Genomic DNA, 23,069 nt, shown 5'->3' on the forward strand with positions numbered 1-23,069 from the left:
CTTCTAGGACCTCCATGTCCTCGTCTTCAATCTCTGCCTCTTTTGGCTTTCGAATGCTGCAAGTAGTCTTCATTGCTGCCATGGAGCAAGTTTTTGCCTGCAGTTGATCTCTTTTGACTTCTTCAATCCCATGCTCTGTTGGGAACCGTAATAGTTGATGCAGTGTTGAGGGAACTGTCCCCATTGCATGCAACCATGGTCTTCCCAAGATGATGTTATATGGCGAGGGTGTGTCAATCACCATAAATTCTGTTTTGATCTTTTTAGTACCAGCTTGTACTTCCACGCTTGCTGCGCCCAGTGGCCATGTCGGCGTTCCATTGAAGCCGACCATAGGGTTGCTGGATTGTTCCAGGTCATCAGGGTGAAGGCCCAGCTCCTTGTAACATCTGACGTACATGATGTCACAAGAGCTGCCCTGATCTATCAGGATGCGTTTTACTTGGCATTCCCCAACCTGGAGGGATACTACCAAGGCATCATTATGCGGATGTTGGACCAACTCCAGGTCGGCTTCAGTGAAAGTTATCATCGGTCCTTGGCATTCTTCAAGCCGAGGTCTTTTGTATCCGACCTGGTTCACGTGCTGCAGGTGTTTTACTCTTTGGGTTTCTCCCTGAATGTCGCTTTCGTTCACCTTTGAGTGGATTACATTAACCACCCGTAGTCCTCCTGCCTGTGGTTGCTGTGCTGGGGGAGGCGGTGCTGCTAGTGTTTGAGGCAATCTTGCCTGTTCTTCTCTTGTCCTGGCCTCATCAACAAGGTCCTTCAGATGGCCTTGCCTTACTAGGTCTTCTAAGTGTGCTTTTAAGGCTCTGCAACCCTGAGTTGGGTGTCCTTCTTCATTGTGGTAAGCACAGCGCCTTCCAACATTTCTTCCCATAAATTCCCCTGGTGCTCTTGCCGGTGCCCTGAAATAGGGTTGATTTCGTATTTGGTCAAGGACTTTATGGATAAGGATTCGGAACACCGTCGTCACTACTTGTTTACCCTTCAATTCTGTTTCTTGTTTGATCGGCCCGTTGGTACCTCGGCCTTGCTTCGGCGAGCCGTTTCCCTTCTCCTGCTTCATCTCTTTGTTTCCCGACGTATCTTCCTTGGCTCTGGCGTACTTCTCGATTCTCACTATGAGTTCCTCCATGCTTTTTGGCAATGTTTTTGCCAAAGACTTCCGTAGTGGGCAGTCATCTTTCAGGCCTTTCTTGAAAGACACGACCGCCACTTCTTGGTTGCATTCGGGTATTCGATTGAACACCTCGTAGTACCTCTTCGTGTAGGCCCTAGGGCCTTCTTCCTTGGTGATTCTTAAAGCCATCAGGGCGTCGACCCTCAAGGGCTGTAATTTGTTCGTTACAAACCTGGCCACAAACATCTCGGCCAGGCTTTCCCATGTCTTTACGCTTCCCTTCGGTAGTTTATAGAACCAATCAGATGCAATTTCCCCAAAGGATGAAGGAAATACTTTGCAGAGCAACGGCTCATTCCCACGGTATAATGCCATTGAGTTCAGGTATAGTCCAACATGAAAGTTGGGATTTGACTTACCATCATAAATTTGGAACCTCGGCATACTGAATCTCTTGGGTGCTTCAAATTTGTCTAGTTCCACCGAGAATGGTGTCCTCGGTTTAACTGGGGAGGTTACCTCGGCTTCAACATTTTGTTGCCTCCTCTTGAGGTAATCTCTCAAGTCTTCTTTACTCCTTCCTGGAGCTCGGCTATCTTTTGATTTCAATCTCTTCGGCACACTACTTTCGGCCTCGTGGTGGGCTCGTTTTGATCTCTCTCCATGTGTTGTGTCAAAGCAAAGTGCCTGCCCTTGAACATGGCGATGTTCTTTGGGCTCTGGATCCTTCATGTGATATGTCCTTTGGGACTCTTCTCGTCTCGGCTCCTCTCGTCCGCCTTCCCTGGAAGGTCGGTGAGAGTGCCTTCCGCTCCTGGTGTGCTGAGGGACTTCGGGGATTGTTCTCCTTCCTCCCTTCTGGGTGTTAATTGCCGGTATCGGCGTATCTTGCAGTGGGTATGGTGGCTGCATAACATTGTTTTGCATCATGAAGTTGACTACTGACTGTAGGTCTGCCAACTTGTTTGCCAAGTCTTTTACTTCCTCATCTCTCCGTAGGCACCCATCCCTTCATACCTGAAGGTTATCTTCGTTATAATACTTGCTTTGGTCTGTTCGCTTCGAAGTACTGCCCTCCTGGCCGACGTCTTTCTCTCCGTGACCCTGGTCATGATTTTCTGTACTGTGGTTGTCTCATTCAACATCAAGATCAATTGGTCTGCCACTCCTAGCAAGAACTCCTAGCAGGAGTGTCGCCCCCAATGTTTTCCCTCTGTCCGTCACTGGCCATCTATTCTTCTAAGATTCCCACAGACGGTGCCAAATTGTGTGGGTAATTTTCTGACCACACTGCCCGCCTAGTAATCAGCTGGAGAACACCGGCAGAATAGATGGCTTCAACAGACTTGTAACAAAAAGAAAAGGCTCCGGCGGTGGCTCTTCCACCCAGGGGGCACTCTGACGATCAAGTCAGTATATCTTTCAAAGATAATCAAGTGCTAAACTTACAAGCTTGAATATAAAACTGCGTACCTTAGACCCACGGGGTGCCTCTCTTTTATAGTTTACTCAATCCAAGTCCTACTAGAAGCCTGACTTCTATGGACTCCAATTTAGTACTTACTTTGGATTCCTTAAGAGATAAAAATAAACTCCCTAAGAGTTTTATCCTTATCTTAGCAGAAGTCTTCTCTTTTATCTAGGAGTCTTGTCCCTTATCCGCTTATCTCGGATTCCGATATCTTCGGAGATCACCTCGGCCTTGCCTAGATAACCTCGGCATAACTACCAGGCCACGTGGCACCTCGGCTGACCCGTTGGCGTCACCATGCCACGTGTTGGTATTCAGAAAATACATCCCCACAGTTTTGTTTACCATAAATCTGTTTTTCTTCTAAAATCTAGAACATCCTCGCAACATAGCTAACCTAGTTCTCTCTCCTCTTTCACATTCTCCACAAAGTGGGATAGGCGCGATTTGGGAAGGAGATTTTTTTGGATAAATCCAAATAAAATATAACATCAAATTTCATAATTATTTCATTTTTTTTTACAAGCATCATATCCAATTATAAAAAAAAATTCAACTATCTTTCCAAAGACAAAAATAAATTTCTCTAATAATATCTTACAATTAGAAAAACTTACAAAAAAAAAAAAAAAAAAAAAAACCACTTCCCAAATAGAGTGTATCTACAACTCGACTATCCACATACCCATAGGATCAGATTGTTAGCTTATTGCAATTCATTAGAATGGCCGAGAGTACAGTGACCTTTCACATTCTATTTCCACCGAATTCATCCACATTTTATTACAGTATTATCAAATACTGTTATTGACATTTATTACTGTATTATTAAATTTTTATATTTGATGAATTTTAAAAAAATACAAAATATTATATTTCTTAAGTGTATGTAAATTATGTGTATCTCAAAAATAAAAATTACTTTAAAATATTTAAAAAATTCAATAAAAAAATAAAAAATTTAATTTTTTATGTGAGTTAAACTAAAAAAATAATTATTATTTCTCACATAAAATTATTTTATTATTTTATAAATTTATTAAAAAATAAATATGTCATTTTAACCTGAGTAAATGTAATTTTTTGAATATGAGAAAATCTGTGTTAAACAGGACCTCAACATGTTAGTGAAATTTATCCAAAGGTGTAGCTGTTAAAACAGTTTATAGATTATAACTTAACAGATTATAGATTATGACTTTAATCAGAAGTTGTTAATCTGTTTGGTGTACCTGTTGGATTATAGATTTAAGTTGCTGAGTAGTGTTTGTTAAATAAGCTGTGAAATAGCCTTTTCAATTAATTTTTATTTTTTGTTTGTCTACATTTCTCATAAAAAATAATAATAATAATCTATAGTCCATTTGGATCTTTTTCTATTTTTAAAAAAATAAAAAATAAAAAAATTTAAGAGTATAACCATAAATTAACATGTTCACAGCAGAAACTGAGAAGCAAGGGTGAACAGCTTCTCAAAATCAACTTTTTTTAGTTAAAATAGACTGTTACAATAAAAAACTGTTTGAAATAAGTTTAACCAAACAGTTTAAAATAACTTTTTCAAAATTAAAAGCAATAAGTAACTCTGAAAAGCTGAAACAAACACCCCATTATCATCAAATTAAGAACATGAAAGCTTGTCAAATTGCTTCTGATATGCAGGACATCAAGGCCAGAGTCATCGATATTGCGCAGAGACGTCCGAGGTATAATTACAAATTCAGTAACTCAGAGCAAGGCTCAAGCTCTAATGTAGCAAACAATGGAGGATGTTATGATCGAAGAGGCGATGCACTTCTACTTGAAAAAGATGATATCGTTGGCATCGACAAGACCAGACAACAACTCATTAATTGGGTCCTTGTTGATGGTGATTCTCAACTCAAAGTGATTTCAGTGGTGGGAATGGGAGGAGGATTGGGGAAAACCACCCTAAAAAAGTTTATGAGGACATGAAAGTGAACAAACATTTTAAAAACCATGCTTGGATCACTGTATCTCAATCATTTAAGATCGAGGAGCTCCTAAATGATTTGTTGACAACTCTTTGGCAAGGGCAGACGACCTCTGCCTCAGACCATGGACAACAATAATCTGAAAGCAGTGCTCAAAGAGTTCCTTTATTACATCTTTGAAATGAAGGCTTTGTCTCAAAAAGAGTCTTGGACTCTGTTTTGTAAAAAGACATTTCAAAAAGTATCTTAAGAAGATGCAAGCGCTTGGCATTGGTGTGTTAGTTTTTAAAGGACCAAGGAAGAGTAGATCAGTGGGAGTTGGTGAATTGCAGCCTCAGCGCTGAAGTAGAAGGCAGTGATACGAATAAAATATTGTGAAGTTACAATGATTTGCCTTACTACCTGAAGTCTTGTTTATTGTATTTGAGCAGTTTCCCAGAGGATCATTTGATTGAATGGATGAGCTCGATTTGGTCATGGATCGCATAAGGATTTGTGGAAGTTAAAGAAGGGAAGACACTAGAGGAAGTTGCAAACGCTTAACTCTTCGAGCTCCTTAATAGAAGCTTGATTCAAGTAACAGAGAAAAGGACAGATGGAATAATCAAAAGGTGTCGTATACATGATCTTCTGTGTGAAATTATTCTGTCAGAGTCAAGAGATCAGAACTTTCTAGCGATATTAAGAGAAGGAAGCACGACGTGGCCTGAAAAAGTTAGACGCTTATCAATCCATAATACTTTGCAGAATATACCAGAAGGGAAGTGTTTCTCTCAACTTTGTTCTTTGCTCGTGTTTGGGGTAGTTGATCTGACACTATTGTTCAATGGTGGGTTGAGGTTGTTAAAAGTTTTAAACATGAGTTGAGAGGTGCTTCTTCAGAGAAATTTCCAGCTAAAGTTGTGAAGTTGTTCCATCTTACGTATCTAAGCTTGAGAGGAACAAAAGTGAAAGTGATTCCAAACTTGATCAAAAAGCTTCAGAACCTAGAGACGTTAGATCTTAAACAGACGAATGGGACAAAGTTGCCCACTGGAATTCGAAGGCTCAAAAAATTACAACGATTTTTGTTATATCATTATGAAACTGGGCATATTTATCTTCCGTTTCACAGTAAACATGGCTTTGAGGCTCCATCTAAGATAGGAGTCTTACAATCCCTATAAAAGTTGTGTTTCATAGAGGCAAACCATGTCAATGGAAGCACCATGGTGAAAGAGATAGGAAAGCTTACCCAATTGAGGAGGTTAGGCATTTTGAAGTTGAGAAGAGAAGATGAGGAGGTTCTGTGCTCCTCCATTGAGAACCTCAGCAACCTTCGCTCATTAAGTATAACCTCAATAGAAGAGGATGCAATCCTTGATCTAAAAATCTTTATCTTCAGCTCCTCAATTTCTTCAACAACTATACTTGAAAGGATGTTTAGAGGAGTTTCCGCCTTGGATTACTTCATAGCCTTGCATGCCTATATTTCGGGGGGAGCAAATTACAAGATGATCCACTACACTCCCTTAAAGATTTGCCCATTCTGGTTCGCCTCACACTTGGTTCAGGATGCAAATGAAGGGGAGGGATTCTGTTTCAAGGCTGGTAGGTTTCAAAGCCTTAAGTTTTTACAAGATTAAGAGGATTGACAGGGGTGACACTAGAGGAAGGCACATTGCCTCATCTTGAAACACTATCTATGGTTGCAATTTGGAGGAGTTGCCTAGTGGCATTAAACATCTATCCAATCTTTACTATCTTGACTTGTGTAATATGTCAGATATATTAATTTCAAAACTGAATCGAAACGTGCAAGGTGAGTAATACTTGAAAATAGCAGACACACCTAAGGTTTAAATTGGAACTCAAAAGAAGGATATTGTAGAGCATATTATCTGTAGACAGAAGGGGGAAAAACGTATATGTGTTTTCTTTTTTCTCGTTCTTGATAATTGATTTTTGTTGTAAATTGTATCATGATTCAGATTTTTTTATTTGTATCTTCTTCCTTCTTTTTCTTTTCTTTTTTTTTTTTTTATTGTAATTACTTTTCAATATTTTGGTGGCTTGGAAATCTGATATGTAACCTCCTTAATTGATCCTAAAGAATTATAGCAACTTTATAAATTTGAATTAGAATTGTGGTTGTATATTTTTGTAATTGCAATGATTCTAATTTAGAATCGACACAAGTTAAACAAGTCTTGGTTTTATGATTTCTAAGGATTGCCTTGTTTAAGCATTTTTAGGGACTAGTTCGAACTTCAACAAAACCCATCCAAGACTAGAGTTGTGCCTGTGCTGCTGTCTGTATTCATATACTTTTAGGTAGATTTGTTTTTAGAAGTCAAGTAATCCACTAATCCCAACTAAAATAACACAAGGGGGCCTTTAAAGAACGCTGCAAGTGAATTTAATATAACATAAGTGGATTTTAATTGCACAAGTGAATTGTTAAAATAATTTTAAAAAAATTGAAAGTGGAAAAAAATCACAAATGCTGTGATTAATTTATGCATCAAACTTCATCTCCATTCCAATTGTTTTTCATCTTGGGGCCAGTAGGACCTTCTTCTCCAAGCACTTCATTAGGTAAAATGTTCACCAAACTCTCGAATGCAGATTTCAGATCTCCCTTCAACTTGTTCTCCACCTTCTTTGCCTCTACCCCAATATTATAGGCAAATTTTGGGCCCCATTTTCTGTCATAGTTCAGCCATGGTGGCTCAACAATTTCCCCCTGAAGATGCTCAGCTGAAACCACTGAATACCTTGCTCCGGTGTCCATGACATTGTCACTCTTGGCCGTGTCGTTCCTTATTCCAATTCCAGTAGCTCCTTGCAAAACTAGCCCTGGTTTTGGGAACATGGCATGGCCATTCAAGGATGCATAGGCAACTAGTTTGTTACCTGTTGGAGACTTAGACACTAAAACAATTAAATATAAAATTAACTATCAGGAAAATATATATCAACAATAAAATCATGAAACATAAAATGTATATTACTATATTATAAAAGGAACAATCCACCTGGTGTGTGAACCCAAATGAATATTCTACGTCAAATTTACCCTACAATTGCTTCATTTCTTCTTCTTCTTATTTTTTATATCTCTTACTCATCTCCTATCAGCTGCTTTCATTATAGATTTCATAGCACACGCATTGTGCGTACATAGCCCCTGGTAATAATAAAAGTAGGAAAATAAAATAGTTCGTGAAAGAGTTATGATAAGTCATTATCTTAAGGTCATATTCGACCCCATTCATGGAGGTATATATTGACTCTGTCAAATTTCACTCTTGGATGCAATCCCAAATCAGTGTCTAACACATTGCACGATCGGTCACAACAGAATGTCAAGCCTTTCTCAAGTCAACCAAAAAACAAAGAGAGAATTTTGATCTTGTTTTTATCTCCACAACCAAATGACCAAGAGGCACTTTTCCTGAACAAACATAATTGTTCAAATTTTATTCTTTTTTTTTTTTAATTTTTATTTTTACCATAGTTGTACCTCTTTATTTTAAATTTCAAAATAACTGTAAATAAATGAAGGATTGAATCCAACATTACCTTGTTGGAATTCAAGCAATGAAGAATCTAACCATGTCCCTCCACTATGCTCTGAGAAGTAAACACTATACAACACCCCATTGAAGTTGCTGACCCTCAATGTCAAATGCTCCCAATCACCAACATGTTCACCAATCTTCCCTAATGGGATGTCAATGAGCTCAAGCTTAGCAGTTGCAGGTCCATTGAATGGGCAAAAAATCCACACAGCTATGTCAGTGAAAGTCGCGCCAAGCATCGGCTTTATGTGCAAATAAGCCTCAGAGCTCTGCAAATCCCCTCTCATGACTCTCTCTTTGGCATTGTCATCAATTGGAAGGTCTATCCAATATGCATCATCAGTTGAGCCCCCTTGTGGAAGATTTGAGCCACTTGGGTCAATTGGAACAGGGTTGGATTCATCCCCTTTAGTATATAGTAATGCCCCATTGTTGAAAAACCAAGTCACAGAAGAGGGAAGGTAAGTCTCTTTAGGATGAAAGTAAATCAATGGAGAGTAGGCTTGCACTAATGCTTTGATTTGTGTTAGATTAGGAATAGAAGACAAGTCAAATTTATTGTTTTTCAAACAAGCTAGAGATAAGGATGTGTTATAAGCATTGTTTTGGGCTATAAATGTACCAACAGACACAGTAGGCTCATTGGTCCCTCTTTTGCTAGGCTGCAAACTATACACATTGAAACCCTTTGAGCTGCTCTGATCACTGCCTTGTCCCCAAATCCAATTACTGGTTTCTGTTTGGTCGGTGAGGTCAGAGCGGACGCATCGGATTTTGGTCAGGGAAGGCTTGTTTGGTGAGGTTGTGACAACATGACCAAGAGCCATGTAACCATCTGGTGGTGTTGGCGACCAAATGTAACCATTGCAATCTTGTTTAATTTTTAGGGACTCACTAGTCCAGACTAGAGTGTAGTCAACTGGCTCCTTTAGGGTTGAGCTTGATGGGTCATTTTCGATGTCTTTTCCGACTAGAACCCAACCGGAAAGTTGCTGGTTGTTTGGCTGACTGTAGCTGCCAAGCATGAAAAACCCATCTGGGATAGAGGATGGTTCAAAAAATGTTGCACCAAGGTCACCTGGTCCACCTTCATGGGTAGCCCAAACTTCTGTGAAATTTGATGTCTGAAAAACTTGAAGCCCTCCTAGATCTATGATTCCACTTCCAAATCCTCCACCTGTAATTTGAACCCAAAAATTATGAGAACTAATGAAGAAAGAAAGAAAACAAAACAAACAACTATGAAGTTTAACAATGATATGAGTTGAGATTCTCTGTTCCCAAATTTTTCTGTCTATTTGTCCTAATGTACTTGCAGTGACGATCTCGAGATGTAGGAATTGCAAGACATAATTATATGACTGAGAGTACATTGAGACAGAGAGACAGAAAAAAGGATTTGAGTACAGAGAATTGAGAATTATAGAAATTGAAACCTGGTGGCCAAGTGGGTATTGGAGAGGGAAGCTTGAAAATGGTGTCAATGGGCAAAGTTTTTCTTTGCTTAGAGGAAGAGGAGAAACATAGACAATTTCCCATTGCTGGATTTTTGTAAAGAAAGATTGAAGAGAGACAACTAAAGGAGGTCCTGAGATTTATATGTATAAAACATCATTGAGGAGGCATATTCTAAATTACAGGGTGGTTGATGAAAGTGATGATGACAAAGTGATCAATGGACTGGTCCCCATAAATAAAGATCTTCATTATTGGATTTTATGTGAAAGTAACTTATTGGTTACATCTCATGATCGTACCTTGTATGACTTATCTTTTTATTCATTTATTTATTTTTGTTCTTTGGATGATTCATGGTTATATGTACATTCGGATTCCAATTTCTATGTAAATTATGATTATTTAAATTGATGTTGATAATTATAAATTATTGTGATGTTATGGTCATTGTCAAATTAACTCTGGGACAAAGTATATATGCTCTACATATCCCTGAAACATGTGTTCCATACGACACAAAGTCATCCAAGAATGAATGCTTCACTGTAATATATACTTCTTCGTCCCGTTTGGTAGGTGAGTGGCCATCTTAACGATCAAAATTGTTCATTTTCGGCAAAAAAAATAAGGTCAATCTAATATTGGACCGAAGGTGCTATTGGGGCAGAAGGTGCTATTGAGGCCTGTGTGACCCCACCATGAGCCTATTCGAATTGTTGATTTTGTAAATATGTATAGATTATTTATGAAAAAAAATCAGATTGATTCAATATTCATAAAATTTTATTACATATTGTCTTAGAAAATGAATAGTATATTTTCAAAATTATATTTGCTATTTATTTTATTTAAAAAATAATTAAAAATTATATAATTGTGAATATTGGATCAATTAGATTTTTTTATGAAAAGTTTACTCCTAAAATTTTATAAAATAAATAATTTAAATCATCAAAATAAAAATTATAATGGCTTCACGGCTCCAACAATAACCTCTAATGAAGGGAGATTTTTGGTATATACATGGCCAGTAGGTGTTTTACTTTTGTTCAAAATTAAGTATAAGTTTGTTGTTTAATGAAATGACCATGATAATAAAGAAATATTGATGGTGTTACCACATCTTTTTTAATTAAAGCAAGAAGAAAAAATGAAAAAAATATTGATCATGATAAAGAAATATCGATGGTGTTACCACCTTTTTTTAATTAAAACAAGAAGAAAATATAAAAAATTGACAGATAGATGATGCTTTATGACTTTTTTGAATGGAGTGGTTTGGAGAGAATGGGGGATTACGTAGAGTCCGGATCCTCTCCTTGAGGAGGGTCCTTCATTTCCTGCTGGCAACAGCCACGATCTGTGGAAACAGATCCAACGGCTCTAATAAAAAATAAAAAAAAAAATTGAAAATGTAATTTCCAATTTCCCGCCCAAACGATATATGCACACAGCTCTGTTCCCACCATTCCATTCCAGCACAGACCTTCTCCATTTCCACTCAGCCCCCTTCTCCTCACTCACCGGCAACCCACCCTCACCGGCGAACCCACGGCCAACGGCGACTCCCGACGGCGACCCCCGACGGCGACCCACTCCTCAGTGAGTTCTTCTTCTTATGCTCTCTCTCTCTCTGTCTGTGTTTGCTGTCCCTTTCCCAATATTTATATATTTATTAACTCAAGATAATAAATAAATGCGAAACAGTAAAGAGGAATAGCTGATATTTGTGCTGAATCAGATTTTTCAATTTCATATTTGTGTTTGCTCTAAAATTAAAATTAAAACCAAAGCAAATAACAAAGCACACTACTTAATATTCCAACTGCAATACACCCCAGACAGTACTTTTTCATCCATTCAAATGCAAAATATAATGAATCACTGCAACCAATATATGTTCAATCGCTTGAGAAATTAAAAGGTCCATGTTAGAATAAATGTATAAAAATAAATAGAGAATTGTATTATTGAATAATGTATGCTTGTTGTGTATCTGTATTTACAAGAGAATTAGGTCTCTCTATTTATAGAGAGGAGAAAGATACAATGGAGTACGAAGGCATAAGGTAAGATATTACAATAATATAAAAGTGTAATCTAAAGCTTTGCTGGTAGTGGGTGTTGGCCTCCTTTACACCTTTGCTGGTTCCTAATGCACATGTACATTACAGCTCCTAATGCACATGTACAGCTATGAAAGTATAAGGTATATTATATGTTAACAGTCCAAAAGGCGGACGCAAAAGATTCCATCAGGCAACATCATCTGTAACAAATGAAGTGTGTTCTCTACACACTCAGATTTTTCAATTTCATATTTGTGTTTGCTCTCCAGGGTGAACTATTTATTTCAATTTCATATTTGTGCTTCCTCAGATTTTTAATTTCCCAATAATACTCCCTTTCAATTGTTCATTTTTTTGTTTTTTGTTTTATGTTTTTTAATGGTTTTTTAGTTAGTTTGTTGAAATTTATGCGACCCTTTTCTTGGATTATAATAAGTTTGATATACTATCCTGCATCATTGGCACTACAAGAATTAACACTTTTGGCAACAAAAAAATTGGTCGCTAAAAGTCTATTTTTGGTCGGCAAAAGTTATCCGCGACCAATTTTTTTTGTCGCTAGTTTGGTCGCCAATTGAGGGTCGGCAAAAGTAATTCGCGACCAAAATTTTCATTGGTCGGGAAAAGTTACATTTGCCGACTAAATTTTTGGTCGCTAAATATTTATTTACTGCGACTAATTCATTTTGTCGCTAAAACATTTTGGTCGCGAAAAGTTGCCTTTTGCCGACCAAATTTCTTAGTCGCCAATTGTCACATTTCACGACCAAAATTAGTTTGGTCGCCAATTGTGACATTTCGCGACCAAAAATTTTGGTCGCCAATTGTGACATTTTGCGACCAAAATTAGTTTGGTCGCCAATTGTGGCATTTCGCGACCAAAAATTTTGGTCGCCAATTGTGACATTCTGCGACCAAAATTAGTTTGGTTGCCAATTATGACATTTCGCGACCAAAATTTTTGGTCACCAATTGTGACATTTCACGACCAAAATTAGTTTGGTCGCCAATTGTCACATTTGGTCGCCAACATCCAACAAAATAAACCTGTAATTTATAATAATCCATCCAATTTATTCAATATAATCTGTAATTTGCAAAAATCATTCAAACCAACAAATAAATTGAATCATGAACATTCAACAAAATACATAGATCAACCATTTCTGAACCTGTTTAATTAAAATCAGCAACTATTATAAGTTTTCATCCACAAATAATTCCAAACTACATATTTCATCTAACATAAAAATTTAAGACATAACAAATACTTGTTATTATGTTTAAAATTTTTATCCATGTACATCAACCGAAAAATATAACTACTAGTCTACTAAATATTTTCTATACACACCCATCCAAAAATATAACTATTAGTGTATCCAAAAATATAACTACTAGTCTACCCTTTTTCTACCCATATCGAATCTCTAATCTCCTGGACTGATAGTCAGTGCAATTTGAACATGAAACAAGTTCTCTGTAAGTGCTGGATGCAGGAAACCATCCTTCCAAATCATACTTCTTTGCAGCTGCATCATTCAAAGCACTGGAAACAATAGCCACAATTTGATAGGGTAGTTTTAGCTGCAATAGAGAGAATTATGTCATACTTGTTGGAAAGAAAAATGCATAATTAAATAGAGAAAAATCAATTCGTCATCAGCAGGAGCCCATATATAGGACCCTCGAATTTCTTTGGCCTCAAGTGGCAGACTTTTTAGCATTAACCAAACAAAACAACCAATTCCAAAATCACTCATCTTACATGACATTACAAAACCTGGTAAGATAATCTATATGAGTACTATAAGAAACATTATCAAGCATCTCCGGATTAAAAAAAAATGAATATGGTCTCTACCTGACTCTCTGCTTAAATCTAGTAACTATTAATAACCTGCAGGTATATGGCTGGTACTTTATTAGGGAGGTGGGTTGAATGTTACGAACCTTATACTAGCTCATTGAGTGAGTGATGTGAGATTTGTGGGTTGAGTGGGGTGAGCCTCAAATTTTTAACTAATGCTCTCAGTGCAGGTTAATTTTTTGCAGGTTGCTGTATGATCTGTAGGGATGTGAGTTAAGTGTTGTAAGATCCTAAATAGGTTTGAGTGAGTGTGGTGAGCTTTGAGGGTTGAGTGATGTAGCCATACAGTTTTTTTTTTTTATTGCCAGAGCCATTGGTTGAGATTGCCTTAACCATTGGATCTTGAATTCTAATACATGTTTCAGGTTTGGAGGTGATAATTTCTGTGCGGCTAGGAAATGGACCTCTACCTGAGAATCATGGGTTCAAGACAGTCAACTCATTCTCAGAGATCTAAGATTTAGGTGTGTTCCCTGTAAGCTTACTTTAACACGACATAGTTCTAATTAATGATGATATACTACATCAATAAACAAATTCTCTTCTGATAAACTTGCCACTTATGTTTTGTTGCTGCACTACTATTTTCAACAACACAAAAAAAAGGAGGGGGGATTTCCTTTTCGGTTAATGACTTGTCTGGATTTTTTATTTTTTATTTTTGGTCGGCTAAGCTTTTTCAATTTCCTGTTTAACTCTGGCTATTAACAAGTGAAAATAGGGAAACAAATTTTTACACAAAAAAATGTAAAATGATCAATCTAAGTTGAATGGTCTGATGTTCATAATTGAATAAAATATCTCTAAATGGTCCCAAAGTTAGCGGAATGATGGAAAAAAATGGTAAACCTCTCTATCTATGTCAATACGACTGATGGAAAAATGCTACCAACATGGCCGGAAAAAAAAAAAAAAAAACAGAGCAGGGGGCAAAAATGATGGGTTCAATATTGCATGTTGTGTAAACTCTTAATTGATGGGTTCAATACTTTGTGCCACATCAAAGTCTATGTTAGCATCCTTCACCTCCCCGACAGAGGCCACGCCATGTTCATAATGAAGAATAAAAGTGACAAAAAGCACTTTGCAAAATGTAAGGAGATTCTTTGACAACTTTGCCAAAAATTTCAAAGAAGCCATTGTCAAATGCAAGACAAAGATTGACTCAACCATTGCAAAAGCTAAAACTTTCATGTTGTCAATGTTGGGCTTATTTTGCTCTTCGGTGTGAAAGCTGATAAGACAGCTGCAATACCAGCAGCAATACCAGCAACTGGTCTACCAATGCTGCAGATGCATTCACAAAAACACAGCTCCAGACTATAGTTGATTAGATAAAGAGTTTGTTATAGTGGTTGTTAGAGTGGATGCATGTGTTAGTTAGTTGTAACTGTCTTAGAGCTGTATATATACATTATGTAAATGACAATACTGATCTATCAAAGATATGAATTGAATAATGAAGTGTTTCTCCATGTGTTTCTCCATGGTCTACCAATAATGAAGTGTTTCACCAAATGGATAAATTGGCTTCCTTATAAGAAGGTGGTTCAAAATCTGCAAAAAAAAAAAAATGAGGAGAAGAAGACTTGATGACAGAGAAAGAAGCTTTAGATCAAGTGATCATAGGATGAGTGTTGGTAGGAGGAGGTGAAGGCTACAAAGGAAGTTGTATAGAAATGGACTGTATAGGTATAGAAGGATTAGGGGAGACAGCAAGATCAGATGGGTCTGAAGAAGTAGGTTGCAGAGGGATAGAAGTAGCTTGAAAAAATGGACTAGGCTGTGGCAAAAGGGAACTACGCTGTGGAATGGCAGCACTGGACTGTGGACCTGCAGAATTGAGCTGTAGAGTTGGAGGCTGCAGGCATACCTGGGCAGCAGGACAACAGAACTGGGCTGCTGGATGGAAAAACTAGGCTGCAGAGCAGCAGAACCTGGGTGAGCAGTAAAACTGGGCTGTACAGAACTGGGCTGTTTAGAAGTATCTCTAAGCAGTAAGGATCAAGATTTGCATATTTATTTTAATAGTAAGTTGGTTCTATTTTTTTTTAAATCTATTGTAATGTATCTATTTATTCTTGCAATTCATAGGATTCCTCGAGCCATACATAGAGGATGGCCACTCAAACGGATGGAAGCACTAGCTTTACTGAAGGAGATATACTCTTGGCTTCCTCAAAGAACATGTGAATTGCAAAAAAAACATGGGTTTAAAGGATGAACATTCTTTTTCTTAAATTTCTAATATTTTTTTCATTCCTTCTTTCTCATCTCTCTGTTAGATGATTGATTGGAACAATATCTTAGTCATAGACAAACAAAATTGATGGTAAGGGACAGACACGTAGCATAGCTTAAGTTTATTATAAAGTTTCATACACAAATATTTTCCAAGCACGTAATAGTGTGTTCTAATAACTTCTATCTTACGGAATTCGAGAATATTCTTTCATCAGAACTTGTAGCTTCGAAAAGTTGGGAATGCCAATTAAATTCTACTCCATGGACAAAATTACACTACTTTCTAAAGTGAGATAGACAGCATTGTGTATGCTATGCTTTGTTTATTGCTGAAAGACTATGGAGTAGACCTCATGTGAAAGATACCCTCGTCATTAGATTATTTTTTAGAGAAAAACATGCATTACACCTACCATCTTGTTGTTTGGTCTATATAATTCTATTGTAAATAATCATGTTTTGGGTGTCTACCTATCTAACATGAAATCATCAAAACAAGTTAAACTTGTGATGGACACTCCATATTTGGAGACATCTGACCCACGAACAAGGTGGACACTCCATATAGCTAAATTTATAATCCTACAATTTTCTCAACAGTTATAGATCTAAATAATCATAGTAAACAAACAAAGAAACATCTAATCTTGTTGAATCCACATGCTCAGATGCAATGCATACATATAATAGCTTTGGAAACTCCTTTGCAAAGGCTCAGCCGATGGTGACATCAACAAATCCAAGAGGCAATTCCTAGTCCATTTTGTCAGGTGGTGTGGTGAGGGGCTTAATGTATTTTTTCGCACAAAAAATTCTTATCAATTCACTAGGAGAATCTTATCTGTTCCTAAGCTTGCTTAAGTCTATAAAATGTTTCATTTCACAAAAACCAATTATCTTAACCAATTTTGTCCTAAATTTGTTTGTATTTTTACTAGTTTGCTGATATTGTAAAGATTGTTGGCAAGACCGGATATCATCATTTAATATGGTTTCCAAAACCTAGATAGAATATTTTGAAGGCAAATCACAAATAACTTTAATCTAACAACATTTTCTTTATGCAAATATCGAGCCACTTTAAGCATCTATAGTTTCCTTGTCCATAGAATATTTTGGAAGCAAATCACAAAAGCTTCCAATATATACTGTCAACACACAAATTCACATTTATTTCTTACACGGTTCTATTTATTTGGTTCTGTTATTATAAGTGTGTGTATATAACACATGTAGCTACAAAACTAAACAAAGGCAAATTAGGTGGAGAAACACCTTTTTTTTTTTTTCCATAACACTCGAGATTGAGTTAAAGATTTCTGCATACTTGAATTTGAAATTAATGAAATCCCTAGCATCAAAATTCAAAAGACTTGCAATCATTTTCTCATACTTTCTCAGCAATCAAACAGTTGTAAAAACAAAAACTGGATTTCCAGAAAGAGATAGATACCTTTCAACACAGTCCCTGAGAATCTGCTCGGTTTTCTCACACTTTCTGATGAATTTGTCGGGCTAGACTTCTTCGGTTGTGCAGTGCGATTTGACGATCTTTGTGGTGGAGCATCGATCGTCAGATCTAGGGTTTGAATTATCCTCGAGTTTCAAGATTCTCTTCTCAAAGTGCTGACTATAAGCTTCAGTGTCAGACCCTCCAAAATGTTTCATTTCTGACTGCACATAAGTCACAGAAACAATTTTAAGAAAAACAGTGTAAATTGCAAGAATGGAATACAAAATAAAATCTATTTCCAAACATTCACCAATTGTCAAATATAAAAAATTTCCAAGGAATCAAATAAATTTCACAAAAATTGTTCAGAAAAAATTACAGTGGCAGATCAAAGGAGCAGGGAAAAATTACACTGTGTCTTATGTTGGGTGACAAGAACAGCTGGCTACTTAGTTTAGTTGTTACATCAGCATGTTTACCAATTTCTTCTTTCATGCTCCTACAGTTCCCCCTCCTTGTGGATCTCATGTCTTCAACATATAGACCTGGCATTTTCGGCAAGCAAAGTAATCGGTCTTTTTATTAAGATCAACAACAAGATGGTGAATGTTTTGTCCCTTAATTCTCATGCTGACATGTGTCTAGTCTTAAAGATCAATTACGACTCCGTTGGCCTTCTGTTTTGTATGGATTCTCTCTCCACCCAACAAATATGACTCATCTAAACCTGAAAATAGGAACAAAATTAGACAGATCGACCATCTATCATCATCAAAGATTTCATGTTCTTGGCAATTGACACATACTATTTACAGATACTGGCAATCAAAAGTATTCGGAAGGAGCCATTTGTATCATTCATGCCCGCAAACTAGATGTATGAACAAAACCAGCAAGATGTAAAATAGGGAAATTTGCGAATTGGGCTTACCTTAATTACACAACATATAGGTAGTTTATATGTGACATTATATATATATATATATATATATATGGTGTTGTTAATATTAAAACATGAGAAAGAGGGTGATTCGCCGCATTGTCTTCGTCGTCGACGATTGGTAGCGGATCTCATGAAATTCGTAGCGCAACTGCGACGGCGAGCAGATCTGGTTGCCGTTGGCATACTCCAACCAGGCAGATCGTGCAATCAGCTCCGTTGAACTTTGAGATGCAGCAGATCAGCCACTGTCAAACATTTACAGTGGCTGGATCTTACTATGGCTCCTTTTCGGGGCTGCGGAGCAGCCACCTTGTGGCGATGATTTGGTCTGACCACGGTGATGAAGCCGAAACACAGATTAAGGTGCACAGCAAGGTGGCGAGGACAACCACGAAGTCGGAAGGTATGGCAGATGAGTTGTGAATGGGGACAGGCTTATGGAACAGGGGACCCGAAGCCTTGATTTGGACTGCATGAATGACAATTATGGAAAGCGATACACATATAAATGAAGCTAATATAAACTAAGTAGTGGAATATGGATACTACTCCATGGAAGTGCAACTCAAGTTTGTGAAATCTCATGATCAAATTGTCAACATATTCACAAAACCTCTCAAGTTTGCTTGGCGTTACAAAAAATCAAGTTTAAAAGGGGTGTTGAAATAATAAACATAATTTAGTTAAGTTAATTTACACATTTTCTAGAAGTATATATTTATGTTTTGTTCATTTATTTTTGGGGTTCATGTATTTCTAGAGTGAATATATTTAGGTATACTTCATTGGATATACAAATTGATTTATTTCTACGCTTGCCTATTAGAGCCTATAAATGCCTCATGTAATCAGATTTTCTAACTAGAATCAAACATTCAGTGCCTAGAATTCCTCCTCTTTCAATCCTTCTAGCACTTGTAGAGTCCTTCATGGTGTTCCAGAGGAATAAATCCCTGCCAGGCATTAAATAAAACTGTGCGAGCATAGTCCATTGTTGGGTCCAAGGAGCGAGCTAAGGTGATGAGTTTGGTGGATAATAGGAGGCTTTTGTGGGACTCATTTGTGAGGATCAGAACATGGATTCATTTGAGGTCTGAAAAAGAAGAACAAGAATTCAAAAGGTAGTTAAAAGGGAGGGAGTGGTAGTTAGTATGGAAGTGAGATGGGACATACAATATGGGCTTAAGTTTTCTAAGGACTGTGAGGAAGGAAGTGGCTAACATCATCTTCACATCCCTTTGATAGCAGATAGCAATATGGGCTTAAGTTTTCTTTCAATTGCATCGATAAAATACTTTATCACACTAATTTTGTAGTTTTAAAACTATATTCTTGACTAGTTAAATTTTGCTATTGAAGTTTGAGAACCATTTCCTTGAACAAACTGGAACTTTGCTCCAAACTTTAAAATGGGGGGATTCAGCTAATATTTTAACTGAAAAGTACTACCAATAACAGAAATGCAAAACAGAAATCATGTCTGATTTGATTCCAAAACTAAAAATAACAAAAAACTTCAAACCACAAAAAACAATGAATGGCAAAATAAGGACTCACGGAATTCATTGATGGGACCAAAAATTTCTTCAACTTTGCCAATCTGGGTCTTGTTTTGAAGATAAATTGGAGCATTAAAGTAAGGTATTTTCTCATTGGTGAGCTTAGTCACTGCATCGCCCTCGCAAGCATGAAGAAACGTCGAAATCTCTACACATACATCACAAAATATTCACATTCAAACATCATGAATCCATATAACTAATGCAAATACATATATATGTAAGAACAGAACAGAACAGACCAGCTTCCTCGCAGACATGTAGCTCCTCTTCTACTTCTTCTTCCAGTAGCTTACAGAACCAGTTTGAACCCCTTTGACAGGAAATTATCCCTGCAATAAACAAAATCCAACATATGATGCATCAAGTGACATGAAGGTCACTTAGGAAAGAGGCATTAGAATTTTCATGTCTTACTGCATATAACACTACTGGATGAGAACTCCAGGCTTCCACAAGCAACTGAAATGCATATTGAATAAATGCAGTAGCACTCCATATACGCCATATACACATTTTGTTATTTGAAAAGCCATATACATTATATGTATTCTAGAAGATGTGGGAAATCATCCCTGGAGATGGTAGGAAAGTTAAATTCTGGCATGACCTAATGTGGGGATGTTCCCTTATCGGTGGGGCTTTTCCCGACTAGTTTCAGATTGCAGTAGATAAGGATGCCTTGGGTCTCAAACTACATAAGGATCACTAATACATCATAGTATTTACATTATTAGAATTTGGAGGCAATGGGTGACTCATTCACATTCTTTATGAGGAGAATGGTGCATGGCCAAGGGAGAATAGGATGGTGTGGAAAGCTAATGGTGAGAGATTATCTGTTAAATCGCTAAAATGGGATTCAACGGGTACCACCGACAAGTCATTCCATGGGACAATATCAAGAAAGTTGGGGTTCACATGAAGGTGTTTGTATGGACTGCAACCTTAGATTCCATCTTGACTTTGGACACATTGGGAAAGCGGGTGAGATGCTTCCTAATTGGTGTTACATGTGTAGTGGCATTCCAACATGGTTAGTCTTTTGGAGTTTACTATTTTCTATTTTTCAAGTTTGTTAGGTCATGTTGCACACAATGATTCATCTCTATGACGGTCGAGCAATAGGCCATAAAAGGGTAAAAAAGCCATGGATGGTGGTGCCTCTGTGCTTCAAGGGTTACATTTGGAAGGAACAAAACCGCCGCACCTTTGAGGATGTAGAATTGGATATGCATAGTCTCAAAAAAGCTCTTTTACGATTACATTGTTCTCATTTTTGGTTACATGAGAAGTTTTGTGACTGTTTAGTCGCTTCTATTGATTTCATAAAAAAATAAAAATTCTTTTGTTGATGTGATATAGCTAGCTTTTCTTTAATACCCCTACTATGTAGATGTTGAACCCCATTTCTAGAACCTTTAATTGAATTGTTTACCTATGAATATATATACATAAATATAGCTTAATCTTTTCTTCATCTTTTTTCTTTTTTGTCGCATGGTATACGTCAAAAAAATTTTGTGGGGGTTACATGTTAGTTGGGAAGGGAGAATAACAAAGGGATATAACTTAATCTAATTGCAAATAGCATAATTTTTACCATGTTAACTTCTTTTTTTTCTTTAAACTTTTTTAAATATGGCTTGCATAAAACCAGCAGTGATTGCAAGATATATCCTCGTGTCACAAATATGTCTATAATAAACAAGACAAAAGCACGACAAAGGAAGCAATTAGAATTTAAAATTTAAAAAAGCTAATTGACTTGGATGTTAATGTACAATATATTGATCTAATCTGTTTGTTCTTACTTAGCTCCAGAGCAGCCACTATGGCCCCAAATGTAACAGAACAACTAAAAAATAATTAATTGATAGTTTTGAAACACTCAAATGCAATGTATGCATCCCCAAGAACGAACCTGCTTACCCAAACACATAAAAATCAACTTGTAAACAAGTCCAAAATTTCAGAAAAGGCCAAATTGAGACAGAAAAAAGGGAAGTGTATGTATAATTAACATGACTTACAAAAATTGGGAAGTGTATGTATAATTAACATGATTTACAAAAATTGGAAGCCCTAAAACATGTATAGATTCTTGGGTGGAATTGTGGAGTCAATTCTTTGAGGCAATTTATCGAACATGTAGAGGACATTAGAGAAAACCCTCTACACATTGAAAAACCTATCATCAAGCAATCTACAAAAGCAAATACAAACAAAAACAGATTAAAATTGAAATGTTAATGGGTTACCTGGAAGAGGGTTCGACGTGCCTGACGAGACCAGGAAGTTTGGGGAGCAAGACAGAAACAGGGGATTTGAGAGCAGAGAAAGGAGAAGAGAGGTTTTCGTCTTTGCAGAGGTAGCAAATGACATCGACCATGCAGACTTTTCCGACACAGCGACACTCCTCGGCGGCGGATTTGGAGTGGTCACAGGTCCATACGCTGAGGCAGGTGTCGGAGGAGGATTTGAGGGCGGACAAGGCGTCGGCCACGGTGGCGGAGATTGAGAGAGATTTGAGAGGCAGCTTGCCTAGGCAGAGGTCAGCTACCTCGAATGCTAGCAAGCGAACTGCCATACAAAACTGAATATGGGGGTTTTTTGAGAGAGAGAAAGAGAAGATGTGGAGGAGGATTCATAGATAGATAGAAAGAGAGAAAGAAAGGCTGAGACTTGGCAGTGAGGCTTGGTAGAGAGAGTGGGCACCGATTGAGAGAAAGAAAATTCAAATCCCGCCCCACTGAAAATCAAATTTCCCTCCCAAATTTTTGGCGACTAAAATACCATATTAGTCGCAAAAAATGTACCTTCACCGACAAAATTTTTTAGTCGCCAAATCTCAATCAACGGCGACTAAAATATTAGTCGCTAAAAGTACTAAGTTGGCGACTAATTTTTTTTTGTTGCTGAAAATAAGTTTTTGGCGACCAAATTTTTGGTCGCCAAAAAATATGTGACCTTCCGCGACCAAATTTGTAGTTGGTCGGCAAAAGTATATCACTTTCTGCGACCAACTCATTTTTTGGTCGCCAAAATATAACCTTCTGCGACCAATAATATTTGGTCGCCAAAAATATTGATCATTCGCGACTAATTAATATTTGGTCGCCAAATATTATTTTTTTGCGACAAAAATTTTTTTGGTCGGCAAAAGTGGTCGCCAATTGTGTAAATTCTTGTAGTGTGGGTGCATAATAATGAAAAGATTGTCATGGTTTGCTTGTTCTTTGCCTTGCCTTTTGACCTTGCTCTGCAGTATTAAGAATGAGTTGGGCCTTGGATGAAATTGGTGTCCATTGTGTTGAAATTTGGCTGTCAGTTGATGAATTTTATTGTTATCCATTTG

At 37.2% G+C, this 23,069-nt stretch overlaps 2 protein-coding genes across 3 annotated transcripts; both read right to left on the minus strand.

The window, feature by feature from the left end:
- Window positions 1-6,927: 6,927 nt before the first annotated feature.
- LOC114318379 (hypothetical protein At1g04090) lies at window positions 6,928-9,835 on the minus strand. 2 transcript variants are annotated; one of them, XM_028265259.2, is made up of 3 exons: window positions 9,552-9,835; window positions 8,117-9,292; window positions 6,928-7,447 (listed from the first exon to the last, which is right to left on the minus strand). In XM_028265259.2, the coding sequence occupies exons 1-3, from the start codon at window positions 9,652-9,654 to the stop codon at window positions 7,056-7,058; spliced, it is 1,671 nt and encodes a 556-aa protein (XP_028121060.2). In that variant the 5' UTR covers window positions 9,655-9,835; the 3' UTR covers window positions 6,928-7,055. The 2 variants fall into 2 exon arrangements, with proteins under 2 accessions (XP_028121060.2, XP_028121059.2); XM_028265258.2 differs by having other exon boundaries at window positions 6,928-7,465.
- Window positions 9,836-12,817: 2,982 nt separating this feature from the next.
- Window positions 12,818-22,096, minus strand: LOC114292924 (uncharacterized). Its single transcript, XM_082902690.1, has 6 exons — window positions 21,973-22,096; window positions 19,954-20,043; window positions 19,710-19,859; window positions 17,621-17,754; window positions 17,210-17,430; window positions 12,818-13,229 (listed from the first exon to the last, which is right to left on the minus strand). Exons 1-5 carry the CDS (start codon window positions 22,094-22,096, stop codon window positions 17,272-17,274), a joined length of 657 nt encoding a protein of 218 aa, XP_082758816.1. The 3' UTR covers window positions 12,818-13,229; window positions 17,210-17,271.
- Between the last annotated feature and the right edge of the window lie 973 nt (window positions 22,097-23,069).

This window comes from Camellia sinensis, chromosome 13, assembly GCF_055761805.1.
Source record: "Camellia sinensis isolate YWXY chromosome 13, ASM5576180v1, whole genome shotgun sequence".
Taxonomy (NCBI): domain Eukaryota; kingdom Viridiplantae; phylum Streptophyta; class Magnoliopsida; order Ericales; family Theaceae; genus Camellia; species Camellia sinensis.

Excerpts from the sequence above, each read along its gene's own strand:
- LOC114318379 (XM_028265258.2), bottom strand. The coding sequence starts at position 9,654 with ATGGGAAATTGTCTATGTTTCTCCTCTTCCTCTAAGCAAAGAAAAACT. Across the intron at positions 9,293-9,551 it reads AATACCCACTTGGCCACCAG|GTGGAGGATTTGGAAGTGGA; the intron begins GTTTCAATTTCT and ends TTCAAATTACAG. Across the intron at positions 7,466-8,116 it reads ATTGCTTGAATTCCAACAAG|TGTCTAAGTCTCCAACAGGT; the intron begins GTAATGTTGGAT and ends TAATTGTTTTAG.
- LOC114292924 (XM_082902690.1), bottom strand. The coding sequence starts at position 22,096 with ATGTCATTTGCTACCTCTGCAAAGACGAAAACCTCTCTTCTCCTTTCT. Across the intron at positions 20,044-21,972 it reads CACGTCGAACCCTCTTCCAG|GGATAATTTCCTGTCAAAGG; the intron begins GTAACCCATTAA and ends TGTTTATTGCAG. Across the intron at positions 17,431-17,620 it reads CACCCAACATAAGACACAGT|TCAGAAATGAAACATTTTGG; the intron begins GTAATTTTTCCC and ends ACTTATGTGCAG.